The sequence below is a fragment of the Salmo trutta genome, unplaced genomic scaffold, assembly GCF_901001165.1.
Source record: "Salmo trutta unplaced genomic scaffold, fSalTru1.1, whole genome shotgun sequence".
NCBI lineage: Eukaryota > Metazoa > Chordata > Actinopteri > Salmoniformes > Salmonidae > Salmo > Salmo trutta.
In genome coordinates this window covers 1-12,500 of record NW_021822810.1, presented here as the reverse complement: position 1 = coordinate 12,500, position 12,500 = coordinate 1, and the positions used below count along the sequence as shown (strand labels likewise).

The following is a 12,500-nucleotide window of genomic DNA, read 5'->3' as shown; positions in this document are numbered from 1 at the left end:
GGTGGTACAGGGAGGAGGGGGGGTCTGTAGGGGGTCTATATGGGGGTCTGTAGGGGGTCTGAGTGATGTCTGGTTCTCTACTGAAGCAGTGAATCCTCTTTCAGCTCTGCACTGTGAGCTATGGGAAGGTGAAGCTGGTGCTGAAACACAACCGGTACGTTAATGCTGAACATCAGACAACAAAACACATCTCTGGTCACTGCTTTACTCAACACACCTCTGGTCACTGCTTTACTCAACACACCTCTGGTCACTGCTTTACTCAACACACCTCTGGTCACTGCTTTACTCAACACGCCTCTGGTCACTGCTTTACTCAACACACCTCTGGTCATGCTTACTCAACACCTCTGGTCACTGCTTTACTCAGCACACCTCTGGTCACTGCTTTACTCAACACACCTCTGGTCACTGCTTACTCAACACACCTCTGGTCACTGCTTTACTCAACACACCTCTGGTCATGCTTTACTCAACACACCTCTGGTCATGCTTTACTCAACACACCTCTGGTCACTGCTTACTCAACACACTCTGGTCACTGCTACTCAACACACCTCTGGTCATGCTTACTCAACACACCTCTGGTCACTGCTTTACTCAACACACACCTCTGGTCACTGCTTTACTCAACACCTCTGGTCACTGCTTTACTCAACACACTCTGGTCACTGCTTTACTCAACACACCTCTGGTCACTGCTTTACTCAACACACCTCTGGTCACTGCTTACTCAACACACCTCTGGTCACTGCTTACTCAACACACCTCTGGTCACTGCTTTACTCAACACACCTCTGGTCACTGCTTTACTCAACACACCTCTGGTCACTGCTTTACTCAACACACCTCTGGTCACTGCTTTACTCAACACACCTCTGGTCACTGCTTTACTCAACACACCTCTGGTCACTGCTTTACTCAACAGCCTATGGTCACTGCTTACTCAACACACCTCTGGTCACTGCTTTACTCAACACACCTCTGGTCACTGCTTTACTCAACACACCTCTGGTCATGCTGCTTTACTCAACACACCTCTGGTCACTGCTTTACTCAACACACCTCTGGTCACTGCTTTACTCAACACACCTCTGGTCACTGCTTTACTCAACACACCTCTGGTCACTGCTTTACTCAACACACCTCTGGTCACTGCTTTACTCGACACACCTCTGGTCACTGCTTTACTCAACACACCTCTGGTCACTGCTTACTCAACACACCTCTGGTCACTGCTTTACTCAACACACCTCTGGTCACTGCTTTACTCAACACACCTCTGGTCACTGCTTTACTCAACACACCTCTGGTCACTGCTTTACTCAACACACCTCTGGTCACTGCTTTACTCAAACACACCTCGGTCACTGCTTTACTCAACACACCTCTGGTCAATGCTTTACTCAACACACCTCTGGTCACTGCTTTACTCAACACACCTCTGGTCACTGCTTTACTCAACACACCTCTGGTCACTGCTTTACTCAACACCACCTCTGGTCACTGCTTTACTCAACACACCTCTGGTCACTGCTTTACTCGACCACACCTCTGGTCCACTGCTTTACTCAACACACCTCTGGTCACTGCTTTACTCGAACACACCTCTGGTCACTGCTTTACTCAACACAACCTCTGGTCACTGCTTTAATCAACTACAACCTCTGGTCACTGCTTTACTCAACACACCTCTGGTCACTGCTTTACTCAACAACCTCTGGTCACTGCTTTACTCAACACACCTCTGGTCTGCTTTACTCAACACGCCTCTGGTCACTGCTTTACTCAACACACCTCTGGTCACTGCTTTACTCAACACACCTCTGGTCACTGCTTTACTGGACACACCTCTGGTCACTGCTTTACTCAACACACCTCTGGTCACTGCTTTACTCAACACACCTCTGGTCACTGCTTTACTGGACACACCTCTGGTCACTGCTTTACTCAACACACCTCTGGTCACTGCTTTACTCAACACACCTCTGGTCCCTGCTTTACTCAACACACCTCTGGTCACTGCTTTACTCAACACACCTCTGGTCACTGCTTTACTCGACACACTCTGGTCACTGCTTTACTCAACACACCTCTGGTCATGCTTTACTCAACACACCTCTGGTCACTGCTTTACTCAACACACCTCTGGTCACTGCTTTACTCAACACCTCTGGTCACTGCTTTACTCAACACACCTCTGGTCACTGCTTTATCAACACACCTCTGGTCACTGCTTTACTCAACACACCTCTGGTCACTGCTTTACTCAACCACACCTCTGGTCACTGCTTTACTCAACACACCTCTGGTCACTGCTTACTCAACACACCTCTGGTCACTGCTTTACTCAACACACCTCTGGTCACTGCTTTACTCAACACACCTCTGGTCCTCAACTACTGCTTACTCAACACACCTCTGGTCACTGCTTTACTCAACACACCTCTGGTCCCTGCTTTACTCAACACACCTCTGGTCACTGCTTTACTCAACACACCTCTGGTCACTGCTTTACTCAACACACCTCTGGTCACTGCTTTACTCAACACACCTCTGGTCACTGCTTTACTCAACACACCTCTGGTCACTGCTTTACTCAACACACCTCTGGTCACTGCTTTACTCACACACCTCTGGTCACTGCTTTACTCCACACACCTCTGGTCACTGCTTTACTCAACAACCTCTGGTCACTGCTTTACTCAACACACCTCTGGTCACTGCTTTACTCAACACACCTCTGGTCACTGCTTTACTCAACACACCTCTGGTCACTGCTTTACTCAACACACCTCTGGTCACTGCTTTACTCAACACACCTCTGGTCACTGCTTTACTCAACACACCTCTGGTCACTGCTTTACTCAACACACCTCTGGTCACTGCTTACTCAACACACCTCTGGTCACTGCCTTTACTCAACACACCTCTGGTCACTGCTTTATCAACACACCTCTGGTCACTGCTTACTCAACACACCTCTGGTCACTGCTTTATCTCAACACACCCTCTGGTCACTGCTTTACTCAACACACCTTGGTCCCTGCTTTACTCAACACACCTCTGGTCACTGCTTTTTACTCAACCACACCTCTGGTCACTGCTTTACTCAACCACACCTATGGTCACTCTGCTTTACTCAACACACCTCTGGTCACTGCTTTACTCAACACACCTCTGGTCACTGCTTTACTCACCACACCTCTGGTCACTGCTTTACTCAAACACCCTCTGGTCACTGCTTACTCAACACACCTCTGGTCACTGCTTACTCAACACACCTCTGGTCACTGCTTTACTCAACACACCTCTGGTCACTGCTTACTCCAACACACCTCTGGTCACTGCTTTACTCAACACACCTCTGGTCACTGCTTTACTCAACACACCTCTGGTCACTGCTTTACTCAACACCTCTGGTCACTGCTTTACTCAACACACCTCTGGTCACTGCTTTACTCAGCACACCTCTGGTCACTGCTTTACTCAACACACCTCTGGTCACTGCTTTACTCAACACACCTCTGGTCACTGCTTTACTCAGCACACCTCTGGTCACTGCTTTACTCAACACACCTCTGGTCACTGCTTTACTCAACACACCTCTGGTCACTGCTTTACTCAACACACCTCTGGTCACTGCTTTACTCAACACACCTCTGGTCACTGCTTTACTCAACACACCTTGGTCACTGCTTTACTCAGCACACTCTGGTCATGCTTACTCAACACACCTCGGTCACTGCTTTACTCAACACACCTCTGGTCACATGCTTTACTCAACACACCTCTGGTCACTGCTTTACTCAACCACCTCTGGTCATGCTTACTCAACACACCTCTGGTCACTGCTTTACTCAACACACCTCTGGTCACTGCTTTACTCAACACACCTCTGGTCACTGCTTTACTCAACACACCTCTGGTCACTGCTTACTCAAATGGTTTATCAGAGAGGAGTGTCTGTGTCTGTGTCTGTGTCTGTGTCCTGTGTCTGTGTGTGTGTGTGTGTGTGTGTGTGTGTGTGTGTGTGTGTGTGTGTGTGTGTGTGTGTGTGTGTGTGTGTGTGTGTGTGTGTGTAGGTACTTTGTGGAGAGTGCGTTCCCCGAGGTGATTCAGCGTCTTCTTCAGGACAGTGTGATCAGAGATTGTCGTCTCCGAACTGCAGAGGGAACAGATACAGAGCTCATCACTGAGGTCGTACACAGCAAGTCAGCGGTACGGACACACACACACACACACACACACCGGGCTCATCACTGAGGTCGTACACAGCAAGTCAGCGGTACGGACACACACACACACACACACACACACACACACACACACACACACCGGGCTCATCACTGAGGTCGTACACAGCAAGTCAGCGGTACGGACACACACACACACACACACACACACCGGGCTCATCACTGAGGTCGTACACAGCAAGTCAGCGGTACGAACACACACACACACACACACACACACACACACACACACAAGCTACAACAAGTATGTTAAAGCCTGTGCTGATGTATTCTCCAACCCCCTGCCAGATCTCTAAGTCCCTCCAGGACAACGGAGCAGGGGCCTCTACATCAGCAGCGGCCCCTGAGGGCCAGACTCCAGGAGCCGCCCAGGTACCGGAGGACATATTCAGCTACTATGAACAGATGGACAAGGAGGAAGAGGAGGAAGAGGAGACGCAGACCGTGTCCTTTGAGATCCGACAGGTTTGGTTGTGTGACTTGGAAGCCGTGTTGGGCCCTGTGGGCCCTTTATGGATTCAGGGGCCCTGTGGCCCCTTAATGAATTGTTGTCTACCATTAAAATGCCTCGGCTTCATAACGTTTCCATGTACGGTCAACCTTGAAGTTTTAACACTTTCTATTTACAGAGTCTGTTATCTCTCCTGTTCGCTGTTGTTACCGCACGTTCACGTTCTCCTCGAATCCTCCCTTCCTTCCAGGAGATGATCGAAGAGCTTCAGAAGAGGTGTATTAATATGGAGTATCCTCTCCTGGCCGAGTACGACTTCCGCAACGACACGGTGAACCCTGACATCAACATGGACCTGAAGGCCACAGCGGTACTCAGGCCTTACCAGGAGAAGAGCCTCCGCAAGATGTTTGGTAACGGCCGAGCCCGCTCAGGAGTCATCGTTCTGCCCTGTGGTAAGAGAGGGGTGGAGGGGAGGGGGAGGGGAGGGAGGGGAGAGGGAGAGATGTTTGGTAACGGCCGAGCCCGCTCAGGAGTCATCGTTCTGCCCTGTGGTAAGAGAGGGGTGGAGGGGAGGGGGAGGGGAGGGAGGGAGAGAGAGAGAGAGGAGAGGGGTGGAGGGGAGGGGGGTGGGAGAGAGAGGAGAGGGGTGGAGGGGAGGGGGAGGGAGAGAGAGGGAGGAGAGGAGAGGGGTGGAGGTGGATGGGAGGGAAGGAGGGGGGTGGGGGGGAGGGGTAGAGGGAGGGAGAGAGGGGTGGAGGGGGGTGGGGAGGGAAGGAGGGGGGAGGGAGGGAGAGGGGTGGAAAGGGAGATCTGTGCGTTGTTCGTGCTTCTTGTTCGTGTTGTGTATGATGTTGATTTATTAAATGATTCACTCCCTGAACTCCCAGCCCCACGTTACAACCCCTCTGTGTAAAGCTGCCACCAACACCTACATGTCGGTTGTTTTGACTCATCTGAAGGTCCCCCGGTGCCCGTTGATTGAAGAATATAATGTATATGGAGACTGTTTAGTGCCAGAAATAAGGGGTTAAATATATTCCTGAGATTTGGCAACAGAAGAGCCCGTTCTGCAGTCGTTGTGATTTGCTTAATTCCTCCTCTCCTCCGTCCGTTCCTCCCCTCCTTTTGAAAAAGGTCAAAGGTAATCGAGGAGAGGAGGCAAGGAGAGGAAACGTGGATCAAATCCACTTGTATGAAATGACTCCTTGTCCACTAGCGTGTCATCAGGCAAATGAAGTTTACAGAGGAGGAATCCCCAAATATATGTGGAAAGTGGTCAAAATTACATTTAGCTAGTTGTCGGTGCGACCAGGGGGCGTCGGTGCGACCAGGGGGGCGTCGGTGCGACCAGGGGGGCGTCGGTGTGACCAGGGGGGCGTCGGTGCGACCAGGGGGGCGTGGCGTCGGTGCGACCAGGGGGGCGTGGCGTCGGTGCGACCAGGGGGGCGTCGCGTCGGTGCGACCAGGGGGGCGTCGGTGTGACCAGGGGGGCGTCGGTGTGACCAGGGGGGCGTCGGTGTGACCAGGGGGGCGTCGGTGCGACCAGGGGGCGTCGGTGCGACCAGGGGGCGTCGGTGTGTGACCAGGGGGGCGTCGGTGCGACCAGGGGGGCGTGGCGTCGGTTGCGACCAGGGGGGGCGTGGCGTCGGTGCGACCAGGGGGGCGTGGCGTCGGTGCGACCAGGGGGGCGTCGGTGTGACCAGGGGGGCGTCGGTTCTGTGACGGGGGGCGTCGGCTGCGACCAGGGGGCGTCCAGGGGGGCGTCGGTGTGACCAGGGGGGCGTCGGTGCGACCAGGGGGCGTCCAGGGGGGCGTCGGTGCGACCAGGGGGCGTCCAGGGGGGCGTCGGTGTGACAGGGAGGCGTCGGTGCGACCAGGGGGGCGTCGGTGCAACCAGGGGGGCGTCGGTGCGACCAGGGGGCGTCCAGGGGGGCGTCGGTGCGACAGGGGGCGTTCAGGGGGGCGTCGGTGCGACAGGGGGCTTGCGTCGGTGCGAACAGGGGGGCGTCGGTGCGACCAGGGGGCGTCGGTGCGACCAGGGGGGCGTCGGTGCGACCAGGGGGGGCGTCGCGTCGGTGCGACCAGGGTGGCGTCGGTGCGACCAGGGGGGCGTCGCGTCGGTGCGACCAGGGGGGCGTCGGTGCGACCAGGGGGCGTCGGTGCGACCAGGGGGGCGTCGGTGCGACCAGGGGGGCGTCGGTGCGACCAGGGGGGCGTCGGTGCGACCTGGGGGGGCGTCGGTGCGACCAGGGGGGCGTCGGTGCGACCAGGGGGGCGTCGGTGCGACCAGGGGGGTTAATGACTTCTGGAGAAGGGCCAATGAGCCGTGGAGCGTTGCACCAGGACGAACATGTCTTCTGTGGTTGTTCCGGACAGCCTTAGAGATTTCTGGAAAGCCTTAATGACCATCCGTGTCAACTGGGCTTTCGCTAAACCTCTTAACTCACAGAACATGCCTCTCCGAATTCTTAGAAACCCTAAGAGCCTTGGAAAGGTTTTTAATTAGATGTGAAGTACCTTATTTGGGGATTTTGGGCCGGGTTCCGACTGACATTTTGGTGTACGAAAGCGCTCTCTGATCGTCCTTGTAGTACAAGAAAGCCCAATCTCTGAGCTCTCTGCTCCAAATTCTCCCAGCAGTGCTGACTTGGAAGTGTCTGGTTTCAGACCCCAACATTTTGAACGATTTCCTGTGTATGTGAAACAGCGTGTATATATAAAACCGGTAGAATCTACCGGATGCAACAATACTAGTTTCGTCTCACTGTTGATCTTCTCAGACGGATTTACAGCTCTCAACATTAAACAAAAATACTAAATCATTTCATAGAAAGTGGTCTAATTTCCATTCCTATTAGTCACAGATGGCCTGAAATCACTTGGTTCTTACAGCTGAAGTTGAAACGAGTCTGGACACGGTGTAGTGGTGCCTCTTGTCTGCTCCATGGACTTATAGGACAAAACGGTCTGTCGGCAGTTATATGAAATAGTGACAATATTGTCACAAAGTATGATCATATATATCTTATAGTAAGTCATTTAATTATTACTGTATTTGAAGCGTTGTTACTGTATTTGAAGCGTTGTTACTGTATTTAAAGCATTTCTGTCATTTCAAGCCCCACTTGTTGTTGAATAGAAAAAAACAAATAAATATATCTTTTTTAATAATATTTGTACTATGTACTTGAGTGTCACGGTTGTCGTCGGGAATGGAGGACCAAAACGCAGCAGGAATGTGGATGCTCAACTTGTATTTATTTATAAAATAAAGTGAACACCAAAATAACGAAGAACGCACGAACAACAAAACAGTCTTGTAATGCTCACACACGCAAAACAAGAAACAATCTCCCACAAACACCAAACCAAACAATTACCCATATATAGGACTCTCAATCAGAGGCAACGAGAAAACACCTGCCTCCAATTGAGAGTCCAACCCCCCCCATCAACCTAAACATAGACATACAAAAGACCAGAGACCACATAGAAATACAAACATAGAACATTACCCAAAAGCCCGGAATAAATCAAACGCCCTACTAAATAAACCATCACCCCGAACCACATAAAACAAATACCCCCTGCCACGTCCTGACCAAACTACAATAACAAATAACCCCTATTACTGCTCAGGACGTGACACTGAGCTTGTGACCTTCCAAGTGACTACACCTCAGTAAGTATAAACATTTCTACCAGAAAGATGAGATTGTAACCGTTTTTTGGAGTATGCAACATTACTAGTTATTGTGTAAGGCCCCTCTCGTCAATAAATAAACACTTTCAGGTCTGTCTATTTAGGGAGAAATCTACATTTTGCTCTAACGTTCAAGGGTTTTGAATCTAGCTACGCTCCTTTACCCTGATGAGCAGGTATTTTCAGTTGAAACCAGATAAGATCTTTTATTAAAAAAAATATATTGTTGAAGGAAGAGAAACTCTGATGTGATTTGTTGTTACCACAAGGTGTTGTCTGAGCATCGTACGGTGGCTTGTTCTCATCAAGAGATGAGACAGATACGCTTTAATATGGCTGGATAGTTTATACACTGAGTGATGGGGTTTAATATGGGTTTAATATGGCTGGATAGTTTATACACTGAGTGATGGGGTTTAATATGGCTGGATAGTTTATACACTGAGTGATGGGGTTTAATATGGCTGGATAGTTTATCACTGAGTGATGGGGTTTAATATGGCTGGATAGTTTACCACTGAGTGATGGGGTTTAATATGGCTGGATAGTTTATACACTGAGTGATGGGTTTAATATGGCTGGATAGTTTATACACTGAGTGATGGGGTTTAATATGGCTGGATAGTTTATACACTGAGTGATGGGGTTTAATATGGCTGGATAGTTTATACACTGAGTGATGGGGTTTAATATGGCTGGATAGTTTATACACTGAGTGATGGGGTTTAATATGGCTGGATAGTTTATACACTGAGTGATGGGGTTTAATATGGCTGGATAGTTTATACACTGAGTGATGGGGTTTAATATGGCTGGATAGTTTATACACTGAGTGATGGGGTTTAATATGGCTGGATAGTTTATACACTGAGTGAGGGGTTGATGGGTTTAATATGGCTGGATAGTTTATACACTGAGTGATGGGGTTTAATATGACTGGATAGTTTATACACTGAGTGATGGGGTTTAATATGGCTGGATAGTTTATACACTGAGTGATGAGGTTTAATATGGCTGGATAGTTTATACACTGAGTGATGGGTTTAATATGGGTTTAATATGGCTGGATAGTTTATACACTGAGTGATGGGTTTAATATGGCTGGATAGTTTATACACTGAGTGATGGGGTTTAATATGGCTGGATAGTTTATCACTGAGTGATGGGGTTTAATATGGCTGGATAGTTTATACACTGAGTGATGGGTTTAATATGGCTGGATAGTTTATACACTGAGTGATGGGGTTTAATATGGCTGGATAGTTATACACTGAGTGATGGGGTTTAATATGGGTTTAATATGGCTGGATAGTTTATACACTGAGTGATGGGGTTTAATATGGCTGGATAGTTTATCAACTGAGTGATGGGGTTTAATATGGCTGGATAGTTTATACACTGAGTGATGGGGTTTAATATGGCTGGATAGTTTATACACTGAGTGATGGGGTTTAATATGGCTGGATAGTTTATACACTGAGTGATGGGGTTTAATATGGGTTTAATATGGCTGGATAGTTTATTCACTGAGTGATGGGTTTAATATGGGTTTAATATGGCTGGATAGTTTATACACTGAGTGATGGGTTTAATATGGCTGGATAGTTTATACACTGAGTGATGGGTTTAATATGGGTTTAATATGGCTGGATAGTTTATACACTGAGTGATGGGGTTTAATATGGCTGGATAGTTTATACACTGAGTGATGGGGTTTAATATGGCTGGATAGTTTATACACTGAGTGATGGGTTTAATATGGCTGGATAGTTTATACACTGAGTGATGGGGTTTTAATATGGCTGGATAGTTTATACACTGAGTGATGGGGTTTAATATGGCTGGATAGTTTATACACTGAGTGATGGGGTTTAATATGGCTGGATAGTTTATACACTGAGTGATGGGGTTTAATATGGGTTTAATATGGCTGGATAGTTTATACACTGAGTGATGGGGTTTAATATGGCTGGATAGTTTATACACTGAGTGATGGGTTTAATATGGCTGGATAGTTTATACACTGAGTGATGGGGTTTAATATGGCTGGATAGTTTATACACTGACCTATCCTATCCCTCCCCATTACTCCCCCCATCTCTCCTCCTCTCCCCATCTCTCCTCCTCTCCCCCATCTCTCCTCCTATCCCTCCCCATTACTCCCCCCCATCTCTCCCCCTATCCCTCCCCATTACTCCCCCCATCTCTCCTCCTATCCCTCCCCATTACTCCCCCCCATCTCTCCTCCTATCCCTCCCCATTACCCCCCCATCTCTCCTCCCCCCCATCGCTCCTCCTCTCCCCCCATCTCTCCTCCTATCCATCCCCATTACTCCCCCATCTCTCCTCATTTCCCTCCCCATTACTCTCCCCCCATCTCTCCCTCTATCCCTCCCCATTACTCCCCCCATCTCTCCTCCTCTTCCCCATCGCTCCTCCTTTCCCTCCCCCCATCTCTTATCCTCTCCCTCACAATTACTCCCCCCATCTCTCCTCCTATCTCTCCCCCCATCTCTCGTCCTCTCCCTCCCCATTACTCCCCCCATCTCTCCTACTATCCCTCCCCATCTCCCTCCCCCCATCTCTCCTCCTCCTCCCCCCCCCCTCCCCCATCTCTCGTCCTCTCCCCAGGTGCGGGGAAGTCTCTAGTAGGGGTAACAGCAGCCTGTACAGTCCGTAAGCGCTGCCTGGTCCTGGGGAACAGCTCTGTATCAGTAGAACAGTGGAAGGCTCAGTTTAAGATGTGGTCCACCATCGACGACTCTCAGATCTGTCGCTTTACCTCAGACGCCAAGGACAAGGTCAGAGACACAGCGAACACCACTGAGCTTTTTCAAATCCCCCTTTTTTAAATTCGGTCTTTCAACAGCCACTGTGTTTTGTAATAATGATCTCTTTTTTATTGCTTTTGAATTATTTATTTCAAGTTATTGTTTTTAGTTTTAAAGTGTGTTGCGGGTTTTTAAAATGCACTTTTTAAATGAAGTTTTATTTTTGTTTTGTTTTTTTTGAAGCCGATTGGCTGCTCGGTAGCCATCAGTACTTACAGCATGTTGGGACACACAACCAAGAGGTCTTGGGAGGCAGAGAGAGTGATGGAGTGGATGAGGTCCCAGGAGTGGGGTCTCATCATCCTGGACGAGGTACACACCATCCCTGGTGAGTCTATATGGGGTCAGGGGTCATGGTTAAGTTAGGAGGGGTTAGGGTTAGACCACACCATCCCTGGTGAGTCTATATGGGGTCAGGGGTCATGGTTAAGTATATAGGGGGGTTAGGGTTAGTCCACACATCCTGGTGAGTCTATAGGGGTCAGGGGGTCATGTTAGGAGGTTAGGGTTAGTCACACCATCCCCTGGTGAGTCTATATAGGGTCATGGGTCATGTTAGTTAGGAGGGGTTAGGGTTATCCACACCATCCCGGTGAGTCTATATAGGGTTCATGGGTCATGGTTAGTAGGAGGGTTAGGGTTAGTCCACACCATCCCTGGTGAGTCTATATGGGGTCAGGGGTCATGGTTAGGAGGGGTTAGGGTTAGTCCACACCATCCCTGGTGAGTCTATATGGGGTCATGGGTCATGGTTAAGTTAGGAGGGGTTAGGGTTAGTCCACACCATCCCTGGTGAGTCTATATGGGGTCATGGGTCATGGTTAAGTTAGGAGGGGTTAGGGTTAGTCCACACCATCCCTGGTGAGTCTATATGGGGTCAGGGGTCATGGTTAGGAGGGGTTAGGGTTAGTCCACACCATCCCTGGTGAGTCTATATGGGGTCATGGGTCATGGTTAAGTTAGGAGGGGTTAGGGTTAGTCCACACCATCCCTGGTGAGTCTATATGGGGTCATGGTTAAGTTAGGAGGGGTTAGGGTTAGTCCACACCATCCCTGGTGAGTCTATATGGGGTCAGGGGTCATGGTTAAGTAGGAGGGGTTAGGGTTAGTCCACACCATCCCTGGTGAGTCTATATGGGGTCAGGGGTCATGGTTAAGTTAGGAGGGGTTAGGGTTAGTCCACACCATCCCTGGTGAGTCTATATGGGGTCAGGGGTCATGGTTAGGAGGGGTTAGGGGTTAGTCCCACCATCCCT

The 12,500-nt window shown here is 49.7% G+C and overlaps 1 protein-coding gene across 1 annotated transcript in view; it reads left to right on the top strand.

Annotated features, from left to right (window-relative positions):
• The window catches only part of ercc3 (excision repair cross-complementation group 3), a gene marked incomplete at its 3' end in the record, with an annotated part of 25,377 nt that extends 13,805 nt beyond the window's left edge, over positions 1 to 11,572 (top strand). The window contains 6 exon segments of the mRNA XM_029745558.1: positions 105 to 154; positions 4,086 to 4,221; positions 4,545 to 4,721; positions 4,958 to 5,162; positions 11,045 to 11,214; positions 11,428 to 11,572. Coding sequence (XP_029601418.1) covers positions 105 to 154; positions 4,086 to 4,221; positions 4,545 to 4,721; positions 4,958 to 5,162; positions 11,045 to 11,214; positions 11,428 to 11,572 — 883 coding nt within the window.
• Between the last annotated feature and the right edge of the window lie 928 nt (positions 11,573 to 12,500).